General features: G+C 53.7%; 3 protein-coding genes across 3 annotated transcripts in view; 1 reads left to right on the top strand and 2 right to left on the bottom strand.

The window, feature by feature from the left end:
- Positions 1-5,506, top strand: part of ENH_00056080 (ribophorin I, putative) — a gene marked incomplete at both ends in the record, with an annotated part of 5,727 nt that extends 221 nt beyond the window's left edge. The window contains 11 exon segments of the mRNA XM_013583858.1: positions 1-252; positions 555-677; positions 928-1,198; positions 1,624-1,796; positions 2,486-2,701; positions 3,230-3,490; positions 3,927-4,122; positions 4,260-4,536; positions 4,656-4,762; positions 4,947-5,194; positions 5,411-5,506. Of these exon segments, the coding sequence (XP_013439312.1) occupies positions 1-252; positions 555-677; positions 928-1,198; positions 1,624-1,796; positions 2,486-2,701; positions 3,230-3,490; positions 3,927-4,122; positions 4,260-4,536; positions 4,656-4,762; positions 4,947-5,194; positions 5,411-5,506 (2,220 nt within the window).
- A 593-nt stretch (positions 5,507-6,099) lies between these two features.
- Positions 6,100-7,758, bottom strand: ENH_00056090 (hypothetical protein, conserved; the record flags this gene model as incomplete). Its single annotated transcript, XM_013583859.1, has 6 exons — positions 6,100-6,150; positions 6,334-6,424; positions 6,545-6,657; positions 6,784-6,864; positions 7,020-7,169; positions 7,525-7,758. The coding sequence occupies 6 exons, from the start codon at positions 7,756-7,758 to the stop codon at positions 6,100-6,102; spliced, it is 720 nt and encodes a 239-aa protein (XP_013439313.1).
- A 3,132-nt stretch (positions 7,759-10,890) lies between these two features.
- On the bottom strand, positions 10,891-13,523 carry ENH_00056100 (hypothetical protein, conserved; the record flags this gene model as incomplete). The annotated part of the gene is made up of 4 exons (XM_013583860.1): positions 10,891-11,019; positions 11,547-11,773; positions 12,297-12,372; positions 13,083-13,523. 4 exons carry the CDS (start codon positions 13,521-13,523, stop codon positions 10,891-10,893), a joined length of 873 nt encoding a protein of 290 aa, XP_013439314.1.
- Between the last annotated feature and the right edge of the window lie 913 nt (positions 13,524-14,436).

A 14,436-nucleotide genomic window follows, 5' to 3' on the forward strand; every position in this document is an offset into this window, starting at 1 on the left:
ACTCCCGCAGTTTGCGAGTTTTACCAATTCGATGAAACTGAAATCCCTGCTGCAGCAGATGTGTCTTTGCCGCTGCCGCGCCCCTTCGACTCCACCGCCTGCGCGCTGCAGCATTTGGCGCAGCAGCAGCAGCTGCTGCTCGCGCTGCAGCAGCTGCAGCCAGCAGCAGCTGCAGCAAGCCGCAGCTTGCTGCAGGACCCCGCCTTGGCAGCTCTTCACGAGGCCACTCATTCTGGGTTGGTGGCTGAAGAGGTGAAGCCAAGAACAGCTGCTGCTGCTGCTGCTGCTGTTCCTGCTGCTGCTGCTGCGGCTGCTGTTGCTTTCCAGCAGCTAACTAAGCGACAAACAAGGGCTGCTGCTGCTGCTGCTTCCTAGCAACTCCCGACAGCAGCAAAAAGTTGCTGCTGCTGCTGCTTCCTATAGGCCGCCGCGTCTAACAGCTTTGCACGATTCCTGCATGCAGGCCCCACATTCTAGAGGTTTCCTTTGCTGCTGCTGCTGCTGCTGCTGCTGCTGCTGCTGCTGCTGCTGCTGCTGCTGCTTGCTCTCTGCAGGTCTCGCGGCACATCGAGTTCGGCCGTCAGGCGAAGATCACCGTCGAGCTGCAGCTGCTGAACAAGGGAGCTGCTGCTGCTGCATCTGTTTTCATTTTGCTGCCTTACTCTGAAGCGACGCAGGTGAGGCAGAGCAGCAGCAGCAGCGCAGCAGCAGCAGCAGCAGCAGCGCAGCAACAGCTTACTAGCCGCTTATCAACAACGCAGAGGCAGCAGCAACAGCGCAGAGACAGCTTAACAATAACGCAAGAGCAGCGCAGCAGCAGCAGCAGCAGCGCAGCAGCAGCAGCAGCGCAGCAGCAGCAGCAGCAGCGCAGCAGCAGCAGCAGCAACAACAGCATCGGTTTGCGGGTTTTGCGGGGCTTGTGAGCAGCTAGGATGGATGAAAGCCTCAGCAGCAAACGGGAAGCAGCTAAAGGTGCTTCCTGTGTCTCGTTTGCTGCCAAGCATTTCTTCTCTTATTTGGGAAGACTGGGGGCAGCGGCAGCTGCTGCTGCAGAAGGAGGAGCTGCTGCTGGCTGCAGCAGCAGCAGGAAGCAGCAGCAACTTCAAGTCCCCCTGCTGGCCCAGTGTCTTCCAAATTCAACTCGAGAGGCCTTTGCAGCAAACAGAGTCTGTCAAGCTCACGGTCTCATACATCCTTGGTGCGTCGCTCGTGCTGCTGCTGCTGCTGCTGCTGCTGCTGCTGCTGCTGCTGCTGCGGAGGCGGCGCTGCAGCTGAGATCAGCTGCGCAGGGGGCCGCAGCAACGAAGAGCAGCAAACGAGGAGAGGTGCATGCAAAGGCGGGGAGCGCAATGCAGCGCGACCCGAGCTGCTCGCTGCTGCTGCGGCTGCTGCTGCGGCTGCTGCTGCTGCTGCTGCTGCTGCTGCTGCTGCGGCTTCACCGGCGGAAACTAGAGTGGCCTGCTCGCTGTGCTTGCTGGCTGGCGGGCTTCTGGGGCTTTCGTTTAATACCTTTTGGTCTTATCTTTGAGAGCCCCCAGGCCCTATTATTCGCCTCCTTGCCCGCGCTTCTTGCCGCCATTGCTGCTGCTGCTGCTGCTGCTGCTGCTGCTGCTGCTGCTGCAGGGCGGCCTTACCGTCCGCTGCCCCAGGCAGTGGAGCTGGAGGCGATTCAGTCTGTTATTTTCGCCACTTCTTTGAATTGGCCTTTGCCTTATAAAGCACTTCGAAGCTCTTTGTCATTTCAGCTGCCCCCCCAGACTTCCCTCGGAGAGGCCGGGGAGCGGCGCATGCAGCAAGTAAGGCTGCTGCTTGCTGCTGCTTGCTGCTGCTTGCTGCTGCTTGCTGCTGCTTGCTGCTGCTTGCTGCTGCTTGCTGCTGCCTGCTGCTGCGTGCTGCTGCGCGCTGCTGCGCCTGGCTGCTCGCTGGTGCTTGTTGCTGCTCACTGCTGCTTGCTGCTGCGCTTTGCTGCTCGCTGATGCGCATTGCTGCTTGCTGCTGCTTGCTGCTGCGCTTTGCTGCTCGCTGCTGCTCGCTGCTGCTCGCTGCTGTGCTTTGCTGCTCGCTGCTTCTTGCTGCTGCTCTGCACTGGGGCATTTATAGTGAATCTCTGGGGCTTCAAGAAGCTTTCCAGTGGCAGGGATCATTTAATTTTCTTTTGTTTTAATTATATTTTTTGTTTTGAGGAAAGTTTTTGGTGAATTCGAGAGGCAGAACTCAGGCCACTGAACAGCCAGCCTTTTGGCTGCAGATCAGTGGCTCTGTCTTTGGATTCTTTCTGAAAAGAAATAGTGCCAAATCTGTGTATATATGCATGTATCTGTCGATTTATATTTTAATATAAATAAATATATCTAAATATTTTTGATTTCCTTATTTGATTTGAGAACTGGAGCGGCAAATTCCGCCGAAGTTGAAGCGCTCCACACAGTGCCTCTCTGCTTTTGCTGCTGCTGCTGCTGCTGCTGCTGCTGCTGCTGGGCCTCAGAAGTCTTTCCAGAAGCTATCGGAAGGCCTGTGGAAGTGGGCCTCTGCTGCTGCAGTGGAGCCGCTTGCTGCTGTGGAGCCCTTCGCCGTGGTCTTCCCGCTGCCGCAGCACTTGGGCTTTCTCTTTGCTGCAGAGCGGCTGCTGCTGCTGCCTCTCAGCGGCGCTGCTGTCAGTGAGGACTTCTACAAATTCCACAACGACGCTGCGCTCCAGCAGGTACGCCCAGGGGCCCCCAAAGCCAGGGGCCCCTCGACGGGGGGCCCCAGGGGCCCCTATATCTCTGGGGGCCCTCACGGGCCCCCCAGGGGTTCCTTGGGGCCCCTAGAGGCCTCCAAAGCCCTGGGGCCCCTCAGGGGGCCCCCAGGGCCCCCCCGGGAGCCCCTCCTGTGGCCCCAAAAACCCTGGGGCCCCTCCCGGGGCCCCCAAATCCCTTGGGGCCCCTGTTGCTGCTGCCCACATTCGAATAGTCAGAAAGTCTAGCAGCAATTCAAAGCCCGCGAGACCCTCCGCAGGCTACAGCAGCTTGCATGCAACGCATGCAGTCTGGGGGCTTGCATGCAGAGAGTTTCCTGCGGGCTTTTAGGCTTTTTCTAGTTTGCTGCAGTTGATCCTTTATGCCGGCAGCAGTTGCTGCTGCGGCCTGGCGAGTTGCAGCAGCTGCTGCTGCCGCGCCTAGGCAGGCCTGGCTGCAGCGTGCTGCTGCTGCTGCTGCTGCTGCTGCTTGCTGCGTGCGAGCTGCTGCAGGGCCCCTTCAACCCCGTCAGCGTGGCGCTGCTGCAGGGCCTGGCGCCCGGCACCCCCCGGCTGGCGCTGCAGAACAAAGAAGTGCCGCGGGCGCCCCCAGTGCCTTCCCACGTGCTCTTCGACTTGCATGCAAGTCTTCCTCCAGATGTTTTCAACTTAGACGTTGCGGACTCTGCGGGAAACTTGACCACTGCTTTCGCAGCCAGAGAGGGGCCCGAAGAAGCTCCGCTCTCTACCCGCCTCGAGGTAACCACTGCAGCGCCACACACACGCAGCAGCTGCAGCAGCGCAGCAGCGCAGCAGCTGCAGCAGCGCAGCAGCTGCAGCAGCGCAGCAGCTGCAGCAGCGCAGCAGCTGCAGCAGCGCAGCAGCTGCAGCAGCGCAGCAGCTAGTTCACGGTTGCTTCTTTCGCCTGCAGCTGCTGTTCGCGCAGTTTCGTTTCAGTTCCGAGTTCTGCAGTTTAAAGTGGCTTCTCTCTGTCTTTTTATGGCAGCAGAAAAAAGGACAGAGGCTGTTGTGCATGCATTTGAGCATCTGAGAAGCAGCGCATGCAGCAAATCCCTCTCACTTCTCATCTGCTGCTGTGCATTTGCAAATTCCTCAACGAAAACAAATCATTAGGCCCAGTGAAGATGTTAAAAACGGATTTTTCGGGATTTTCCCGGAGTATTGTTTTGTAAATATGGGGACGCTGCAGGTCTGGCCAAGATTTCCAGTTCTTGGGGGTTGGAACTTCGACTTGAGAGTGAGATACAACCAGCCCGTGAGCTCGCTGCTGCTGCAGCAAGAGGCCGGCAGCAGCAGCTCATCTGTGTCTTTGAAAATTCCTCTGGAGCCGATTTTCAGCGACATCTACGCTGAGCAGCTTTCCCTGACAGTGGCCTTGCCGACGGGTGCGCCTGTTGCTGCACTTTGGCATTTTGAAGTTCTCAGGCAGAGAGCAGCTGCAAAGTAGCAGCCTTTTGGGATTAAGTTTTAGTTTTTAATAGCAGCAGCCGCGGGATGTGAGGCCGTTTGCGCTGCGATTCAGGTGCCACAAACATCCGCTGCTCTTCGCCAGTCGAGTTCGACTCGGTGGAGGAGAAAAGGATCAAATGGTGGTTCGATATTGTCACTTCGCGGCCAGCTTTGAGTCTGAAATGGCACTCTATTTCAGCTTCTCCGAGTCCACACGAAGAGCGCTCGCTCACAGTCACGTTTGACTATCCCTACCCGGTAGATCTTGAACATTTCAAGAAGCTGCTGCTGCTGCTGCTGCTCCTGGCCGTGCTCGTCATAGGCACTCTCTTGAGCCGCTGGAAGCTGAGGTGAGGAAAAACGTGTTGTTTTCTTTCTTTTTGCGTGCGGCAATGCGCGTGGCAGCATCAGGCCTCTCAAACTGCTTCAATTTCTTATCTGAAGTTTCCCTCGCTTCTCTCTTTCGCAGGTTTACAACTCCAGAAGAAGACGCAGCAGCTGCAGCGCTTCAAAGCGCATTCGAAAAGGTCCGGAAGGAGCTGGGGCGTGTGGCTGAAGCTGCAATTAAGGATACAGGTGAGCGCCCAAGGAATCGGTTAGCTCTTCCCTGGCTTTCTCGTTGAAAACACTATCTGGCAGCCAGCACTACGGACCCAAACAAAAGAAAGCGAGCAGTTTTAATTCATTATCGCTAAAAGGAGAAGAAGTTAAGGTTCTGGGCTGCAGCTTTCCGAGCCAAAAAGGACGCTGATCTGCACAGGCTCATACTTGAACTGCGCCGCTGCTGCTGCGGCGGAAAGCGGCCAGAGCAGCTCGAAGCAGAAGAAGCCGCAGGAGCAGGAGATGCAGCAGTGGAGTAAATGCATGCAGCAGCACGAAAACGATGTTGCTGCTTTGCTGCAAACAGCCCCCGAGGCCAATTCATCCATCGCCGCTTTTCAAGAAGCTCTAGAGGACTACCGCAATACTGTGCAGGCGTTCGCCGCTGGCCTGCTCAACAACGCGAAGGTAAGCTGAGTGAAAAAGAGCCACTAGAAGTAATTTTTTCTGCTTTTTAGCCAGTGATGTGCAAGAATCAAAGGCGGTTTGTCGCTAAAGAAAGAGGAACAGCGTGTGAAACGAGGTTTCTGAAGCAGCCGTCGCCTTTCTGGAGAGTTGGGCTTTAGTCCAATGCGCTAAACAGGACATGAAAGTTCGCGAAAGCCTAAACTATTTTGAATGCAGGACAAGAAGACTGAAAAGGCGGAACAAGACGTGAAGGCGGCGGCCGATCAGCTACGGGCGGCAGCGCGCTGCAGCACGAAGCTGCACAAGGCGTGAGGCTGCGTCTACGGCGAAAAGAGCTGGGTCTGCATTATTATGGGTCTGCAGAAGACCTTTGAGTTTGTGTGCGCCGGCGCAGCAAAGCTTGTCACTCTTGGAGCTGCCAGCTGGGGGCAGTCCGTTTCAGAAAGTTCCCGCCAGGCACAAGGTGCTCGTGGGCGGTCGCGCGCAAGAACCTCTGGAGGCGAGCTGGAAAGCAAGTCTGGCATTTGAATTTGGCGCAATTGCTGCGCGTCTCGCGCCGCTTTCCCCGCTGCAGCAAAGCGACGCGCGAAGCAGCAGCCCGGGGGCCGCTCATACAAAATTGCGAGCGCGAACAAGCAACTGTCGTGCTGGGAAGAGCTCTGGCAGCCCTTTGAGTGGACTGCCAGCAGCGCCTCCCACCTTGAGGGGTTTGGGGGGCCCCTCTGTGCGCCCGGGGCGGGCGCACTCCACGCCCGGAGGGAGTTGGGCAATTGGGAGGAAACCTCCGCACCAGTCTCAGAAGGCTAAACTACACCTAAAGACTCAATTCAAAAACTGCTGCATTTACTCTTTTGACTCCTTTCAAGCGCTGGATTCAGCTGTTGAAGCCGCGCAAAAGAATGACCTCAGGAGCACTTCGGCTCCTTCGCCGGCCTCGCTGCGGAGCCGCTCATTCCCTGCGCACACGGCAAAGGCAGCCGGCAGCGGGTGCCCGATTGGCTGCTGGAACTGAGCTAATAGCAGCGGCACTGCAGCTTCTTCCCGCATAATTGAGCGAAATTGTGAAAAAAAACAAAAGCTGCCACTCATTTAATGCAAAATATCTGCAATATAGTGAAGAACCACGGCCAAAGCCTCACCTGCATAGACGGGCTTTCCTGCCCGGCGCCCACCGGCGCCAAGTTGCTGCTGAAGCTGCTGCCGGCGAAAGACAGCGAAGGCAGGTACGGCCTGATTGCAATCGCAAGGAAATGGATTTGAAATGTTTCTTTTCGCGCTGGATTTGAATCCATTCTTTTCGCGCTGCAGCTGCGCGCATGCATGCAGCGCCGTCCGGTGTTCTGAACGTACTGGCTGCTGTCCATGGAAAACTCTCTCGGCCACAAGTACTTCGCAAACTCCTCAGCTGACGCGCACAGCCCCTCTGGCTGCTGCTGCAAGCAGCCATTTGCTTCCGCCACCGCCTGCAGCAAGCCCGCAGCCCAGTCCGCCCCCAGTTGCCCACATCGCAGGCCTACAGCAGCACAAAATGAGGCTTCCAAAAGTATTAAAAAGCTGCTTAGGGGCGTTTAGAATTGCTGCAGCCTCACCTGTAAAGTCTGCAGGTACTGCAAGCAGCAGGCCTGGCTGCGAGCCGCCGCTGCGATGCTATCCCACAGGGAGGTCACCTCCTGCGCATTGTTGCAATTCGCAGTCCAGGCTCTCAAATCTCGAGATCTCCTTATTAAATCGAAAGCATCATCTAAATTAAATGTTTTTAACGCAAATAGAGGCTTTTCAGAGCTGCCGGAGGCTGCGGGAAGCCGCAGCCAGAGAAGAAACCCACCGAGTGCTTGGCCTGAATGGCCGCGACCATTTCCCGCAACGCCCGCAGCCGGTCGAGCGTCTGCGTCAGCGAATGGTCCATTTGGGGCTTTTGCAGGGCGCGGACGAGGCGCTCTTCTACGAAAGCCAAGTCCTGGCTCATGGTGTGCAGCTGCAGCGCAGCAGCAGGAAGCAGCAACGATGAAGCCGCATTTTTGCATCTTTGAGCACCCCTTTGCAAGATTTAGATACTTGGACGCTTTTAAACCATCTTCGAATGCGAAAATGATGGGTCTAAATCCAGAAAAGAGGAACGAGACTGTCGGAAACAAGTGGAAACTCCCGTGAAAGTGGAGTCTTGCAAGAAACGAATTTTCGCGAATATTCCCGATATTCCTGGATATGAACCGCTGAAAGTTGAATACTTATTGAAATAAAACCAAAGATCTCATAGATCAGCCGCGAAATCGAAACCTACACTGCGTTCATGAGAGGCTATAGGGTGCGCCATTGCAAGACGCGAGCACGCGGCCGCTGGAGGAAAGGCTGGGGTGCCCAAGTCGCTGAAACACAAGCAGATCCGCAAAGATCGTGCAATAAAAGGCTCCGTGTAGAAGAGTTTGAAACGTTTTCAGGGTTTGGAGGTCTCGAAAACGCGAGATTCCCTCTTTTGAGCGGCTTGCAGCGGCGCGAGGTGAGCGCTGAGTGCCGCAGCTGATCTTCCGCACCCGTAGGACCAACAAGCTTCCGGGCGCCTGCATGCACAGGAGAGAAAAAAGAGGCAAGCAGGAGTTTTGAAATGAAAGCTGGCTGGCAGCAGAAGGGCTCCGGGAGATTCGATTCGCTGCAGGCGGTGGTGGGTGGGGAAACACGCGCCGCGCGCTGCAGTGGCCGGGGGAATGCAAAGGCACATGCCGCGAAATAGCATTATTAGAATAATGGAGAAGAAATAAAAGGAAAAATAGGAGCTTGGAGCCGGGAGAGCCTTAGATCCGCGCCCTCCGAGTTGCACACGCAATGGCGAGCATTTGAATGCATGCAGAAAGAGGATGTCTTGCGTTTTTCCTGCGCTCTTTGGGGAAATTTTTCGGGAAAATGCATTTAAAAGGATCTTTTCCTTACATTCAATGCAGAAAAACCCGCGCTGTGCTGAATTTTACAAGAGAACTCACAGCCCGTGGGAGGGTGTCGTCAGCGACCGAGGCTCAGCCGCGGCGGTTCCGCTCTCTTCCGTGGGAACAGCCCCTGGAAGCAGCCGCGAGAAGCTGCTGAATTTATTCGAAAGAAAACAAAAGAATTTCGAGAAAGCTGCTGCTGCAGTTCTCGCGGGCCCCGTGGGCTTACGCAAGGCTCTCTGGTGGGGTTGGCTGGGTGGGGCGTGTTGGCGCAGCGCGGCGGCTGCTTCTCCAGCGGCCGCTCGGGGCCTCAGGAATGTTTAAAAGCCTTTTATTTAAATTATTATTTAATTTAAACTCCAAAATAAATGGAAATTCAAACCCTCTAGCTCTCCCCAGCGCTGCCGGCCGCCCGCAGCAGCAGCAGCTTTCCGCGCTGGCTGCTCTGCTTTCTGCAGCGCAGCGGCAATTCAAGAAAGCTGAACGAAAGACCATTTGCCTTGGACTTATTCGTAATTATATTCAAATAAATTAATTAATTAATTCAGATTAAACCAAACTAAAAGGATTCTCTCCCCATAAATCAGCCCAAAACTGGGGCTCTGCACACACAGCGAAAAAGAAGCTGCTTTCAGCTTTTTCTTTTTGCTGCTTCCCAAGTTTTGCTGCAGAGCCATTTGCCTAAAGAGCTGCTGGGGGGTTCCGTAGAGGCTTACTTGAGAATAAACAGCCCCAAACCCTAAACCCCAATCGCTAAAACCCTAAACCCTAGACCCCAAGCCCTAGAGTCACCTGCAGAACGGCGGCAAGCCAGGGGCCCCTGCGGCGACACGCAGCAGCAAAAGGCCCCAGGGGGCCCTAGGGGGCCCCCTGGGGCCCTTTGCTGCTGCTGCTGCAGCATGGGGCTTTTCGCCGCCGCATTTGCATGCAGCAGCAGCTGCAGGGCCCCTGCTGCAGCTTGGGGCTTTCCACCGCCACACTTGCATGCAGCAGCAGCTGCAGGGGTCCTGTGGGGCCCGGCGCAGCTGCAGATGCTGCCAAGCCAGACGAAGTTGCTGTTGCTGCTGCTGCTGCTGCTGCTGCTGCTGCTATTTAGTTCCAGCTGTCTGCCCCCTCTCTACACTAAAGCTGCGTGAAGAAAAGCTCTCAGGCACAAACCCTGAAACCCTAAACCCTAATTTCTTAAATGCGAATTATTGCAACTGCTGCAGTGGAAAGGAATGCAAAGAGAGCAGAAGATGAATGCATGCATGCGTGAGGTGTACATACACCCGAGCTGCTTGCAGACACAGCCCTTCAAATGAACTAAACCCTGACACTACAGAGCCACCCGCAGCAGCAAAAGCAGCAGCAGCAGAAGCAGCAGCAGCAGCAGAAGCAGCAGGACAATAAGCAGCAGCAAAGCCGTCTCAGACTCAGGCCTGAGCGTGAGGTGTACGTACACTGGAAGCAGCGCACTACTGGCAGCCGCGGATTTTACAAAAGTCTTCAGTGCCATTAATTGAATTAATCATTTTTATTATTTAAAAATTAAAATTGAAATAAACTTTCGAAATTGAATTAAATTCAAAGAGATAAAACCGCCCCTTCGCACAAACCCCAGTTTTCAGCATGCACAAGGGTTTAGGGTTTAGGGTTTGGGGCTTCGTAGAAGGCCTATTTGGGGCGGCGGGAAGGTCCAGCGAATAGAGTTTAGGGTTTAATTTAGGGTTTAGGTAGGGTTTAGGGTTTAGGGTTTGCATAATCAAACACAAATTCATATGCATGCATTTACCTACATTTCGGTACACCTCTGTTCCGCACAGCATCTCGAGATTAATACAAATGAATGAATATTCATTTATTTAATTTATTTTATTTATTTTATTTATTTTATTCATTTAAATAAATTAATAATAAACTTCGAAAGTGGTTTGTTGGATTCCTCGCTGCTGCATGCAGCAGCAAAAAGCAGCGCGGGTTGCGGTCACGAAAGGGAAGCACAGCTCACTCTAAACCCTAAAACCTAAACCCTAAACCCTAAAACCTAAACCCTAAACCCTAAACCCTAGAACAGTCAGCAGTACACGTAAGAGTCAATGCACGGAATTTTAGGTTTGCGGCGATGATTAGGGTTTAAGGCTAAGACCAAAAATCTAGCACTGGGCGCCAGAGCTAAACCCTAAACCCTAAACCCTAAACCCTAAACCCTAAACCCTAAGACCTAAAGCCTAAAGTGGAGGTGAAGCAGCAAATGCAGTGACGGGGTTCTGGGCTTCCACGCTGCTGTTTCGTGCCACCGCCACAAACCCTAAACCCTAAACCCTAAACCCTAAACCCTAAACCCTAAACCCTGAAACATATCAGTGAACAAAAAAAATAACTTCAGTGGCGTGAGGTGTACGTACACCTCAGGCTGCACGTTTTTACCTTTGCCCGTAAACTTTGGGGCTCCCACTGCATGCGGCAGAGCACAAGCTGCTGCTGCTGCTGCTGCTGCTGCTGCTGCAGCTGCTGTTTGTGCAGCTTCTGCTGCTGCTTCTTTCTTGCTGACGGTGAAGATGTCCATGCTGCGGCCTTTGTTGCTGCGGCTGCTGCTGCGGCTGCTGCTGCTGCTGCTGCTGCTGCTGCTGCTGCTGCTGCTGCTGCTGGGTGCAACTCTGAATAGCGCCGCCACCAGAAGGGCATTCTTCCCGGAGTTTGAATCCCTGACCTTGCACGATTAGCAAAACTTGCTTAAATTAAAAAAAATAATTAATTTAATTAATTAAATTCATTTAATTGATTTAATTAATTCAATTAATTCAAAAACCGGCAGCCCCGCAGCGGCCAGCAGCAGGGCGGGTTGCCGCCGGCGTAGGTGTTCATACACCTCACGCTTTCCAGGTGGAACAAAATGACTCCCGAGAGAATTAAAGAAAGAGAAATCTGCAAATAAAATGAAATAAAATAAAAATTAAATTAAATTAAATTAAATTAATCAAATATTTGTTCATTTGTGTCATTTAATCGCAAGAAATGCAGCTTTATTCAATTAAAAGTTGAAATCCAGAAGAAGCAAACAGCCCCAATCTGCTGCCCAGTCCATACAGTGGACTGCAAATGCTGCATGCATGCAAATTGTTTAAATGCATTTAAATTAAAATATTTATTCATTTAATTTAAATGTTTTCAACTTCTGTTGGTCCGTTGCGAGCAATTTGCTGCAAAAAGGCGCTAAGCAGCAGCTAAAATTCAATTTAAAGTCCAAAATGCATCAAGCAGCAGCAGCAGCAGGATAAGCAGCAGCAGCAGGATCAGCAGCAGCAGCAGCAGGATAAGCAGCGGCGGCAAACGACGCGAAGAAGCAGCAGCAGCAGAAGCAGCAGCAGACTCACCAGGACTGCAGCAGACACAGCAGCACCTGCTGCTGGCAGCAACAGGACCGGCAGCAGCAGCAGCAGCAGCAGACTCACAAGGACTGCAGCAGACACAGCAGCACCTGCTGCTGGCAGCAGCGGGAGCAGCAGCAGCAGCAGCAGCAGCAGCAGCAGCAGCAGACTCACCAGGACTGCAGCAGACACAGCAGCATCTGCTGCTGGCAGCAGCGGGAGCGGCAGCAGCGCGTACAGCAAAACAGCAAAAGGCAAAATTGCCTTCATGGCCAAAAAGCTCAGAAGGGAGGAGCCAGTAGCAATCAGTGCTGCAGCAGCAGCAGCAGCAGCAGCAGCAAATAATAAATAAATAAATAAATAAATAAATAAATAAATAAATAAATAAAAATAACTGAATGACGATAAATGAAAGGAAAGACACTGCCGGAGATGACGGCTGCGGGGATTAGGGTTTAGGGTTTAGGGTTTGAGCTTGAGGGTTTAGAAAGCCCCCAGCTGCGAAAAGCCAAGGGTTTAGGGTTTAGGGTTAGGGTTTGAGCCTTAGGGTTTACAGCGCTCCCAGTTGAGAGCTTGAAACGTAGAACTCCTTTTCAGGTTACTCGTTTAGGGATTAGGGTTTAGGGTTTAGTTCGCTAGAGATTAGGGTTTAGGGTTTAGTTCGCTAGGGTTTAGGGTTTAGGGTTTAGACCCGCAGGGGTTTCCGCTGAAGAGCGCAGGGAACCTGCAGGGTTCACCCCAGTCGCGACCTTGAGGTGCCCAGTCTGCAATCAGCGCTTAGGGTTTAGGGTTTAGGGTTTAGGGTTTAGGGTTTAGGGTTTAGGGTTTGAGTACCAAGCGCGGCGAAATTGAAAAGCAAGTTGATGAGGGCGTAGACGCCGTAGGCGAGGGGCGCGTGCTGGCAGAGGGGCTTGGAAGCAGCAGCAGCAGCAGCAGCAGCAGCAGCAGCAAAATGAAAAGGAGAAATAAAAAAACCCTTTTTTAAATCTCCCACTTCTGCATCCGCAAACCCTAAATCAGCGTTTCCAGCAGCCACCCCCAGAAAGCAGGAAAACCCTCTGACCAAATACCCGGCGACTGTGTCGCCAGGCGCCTGCGCGCGCACACAAAAGCCCGCTAAACCCTAAATTAGGGTTTAGGGTTTAGGGTTTAGGGTTTAGGGGTTGGGAGGAGAGCCAGCAGAGTGGAGGCCAAGATGAAAGAAAAGGCAGCAATTGGTAACACAAAATAAATAAAAAAAGCAACTAATAAATAATAAATAATAAAAGATAATAAATAAAAAACAAATAAATAAATAAATAAAAATAAATAATAATGAGAAAAACATATTTCAGAGGATATGACTTGAGAGGAACAGCAAGCAATAAGCAGCAGCTGCTGCAGCTGCTGCGGCGGCAGCAAGGGAGCAGCAGCAGCAGCAGCAGCAGCAGTTACAAAATTAGCTACATTTCAAAAAATGCAGCAGCAGCATCGCCACAAGAAGCAGACGAAGTGCAGCAGCAACACTGCAGCAGCAGCAGCAGCTCCGCTGCAGTGGAAGCAGTTCAGCGATACCAGTAGCAGCAGCAGCAGCAGCAGCAGCAGCAGCAGCAGCAGCAGCAGCAGCAACATTGTTATTACCTTGACAATGAATGCATTTACGGGAGCCAAAAGGATGCACCAAAAGAGAGAGCTGACTGTTCCGCCCCAACAGACCAGCAGCAGCGCCAAGCTGCTTCTGTTTCCTGCTGCTGCAGTGCTGCTGCTGCTGCTGCTGCTGCTGCTGCTGCGGACGCTCTGCTGTGCTTGCTGCTGCTGCTGCTGCTGGTTGGGGCCTCCAGTTCTGCCGCTTTGCTGCTGCAGCAGCTGCTCCTGCCCGTCTTCGTGCTGCTGCTGTGCTTGCCGCTGCTGCTGCTGCTGCAGCAGCGGCAGCGAGCGCCCGCTGTCGTCGTCCGCAGCAGTCTGCTGCTGCTGCTGCAGCAGCAGCAACTGCTGCTTCTTTTCGTAAGAGCGCAGCAGCAACTCCTTGAGGGTAAAAGAAAGAGCTGTGGGGGCTGTGGAAAGAGCAATCAATGCTGCCATCCAACTAACGCTGTGGCTGCTGCTGCTGCTGCTGCTGCTGCTGCTGCTGCTGCTGCTGCTGCTGCTGTAGGCAGCGCCGAAGGGCGTGTACACTGCGGGAATGTCTAAAGGAACGAACGGGGCTGCCCTCAGGTGCTGCTGCTGCTGCTGCTGCTGCTGCTGCTGCTGCTGCGTCAAAACCGCAGCAGCAGCAGCTGGGTAAGCTGCAGCAGCAGAAAGGCCGGGCCGCTGCTGCGAGTCCGCAGCTGCCGCCGCCGCCGCCACAGCAGCAGCAGGGTCAGCAGCAGCAGCAGCAAGGCCCGCAGCAGCAGCAGCAGCAGCAGCAGCAGAATGCAGCGCCATCCAAGCCACCGCAAACCCTAAAGTAGCTAATCCAAGTGCTGCTGCATGCAGCAAAGAGTAGCGGCGGTGCAGCAGCAGCAAAGAAAAGAGACAAGAGAAAGGCACAATAGCTTGGCCCATCAAAGAGTGAATCGGCCCTGCGCACAACGCAAACCCTAAACCCTAAACCCTAAACCCTAAACCCTCAACCCGAAAGCAGCAGTGCAACAGATGGCCGTAGCAACAGCAGCAGCACTAGTGCTTCAAAATACAACAAGAAAAACCAAAAAAACATGGTCCCGAAGGGCAGCAGCAAAAAGCAGCAGCAGCAGCAGCAGCAGCAAGTAAAACAGCTGCTGCAGCAAGTTGAACAGCAGCAACAGCAGCAAGCAGAAGAGCAGCAGCAGCAGCACCATGCAGAGCAGCAGCACCAACAGTATCCAATAGCGCAGTAGAAACAGCAGCAACTAGAACACCAGCAGCAGCTGCTGCAGTACCACCAGGTAGCTCAGCAGCAGCAGCAGCAGCAGCAGCAGCAGCAGCAGCAGCAGCAGCAGCAGCAGCAGCAGCAGCAGCAGCAGCAGCAGCAGCA

This window comes from Eimeria necatrix, genomic scaffold, assembly GCF_000499385.1.
Source record: "Eimeria necatrix Houghton genomic scaffold, Enh_scaff461, whole genome shotgun sequence".
NCBI classification, from domain to species: Eukaryota; Apicomplexa; class Conoidasida; order Eucoccidiorida; family Eimeriidae; genus Eimeria; species Eimeria necatrix.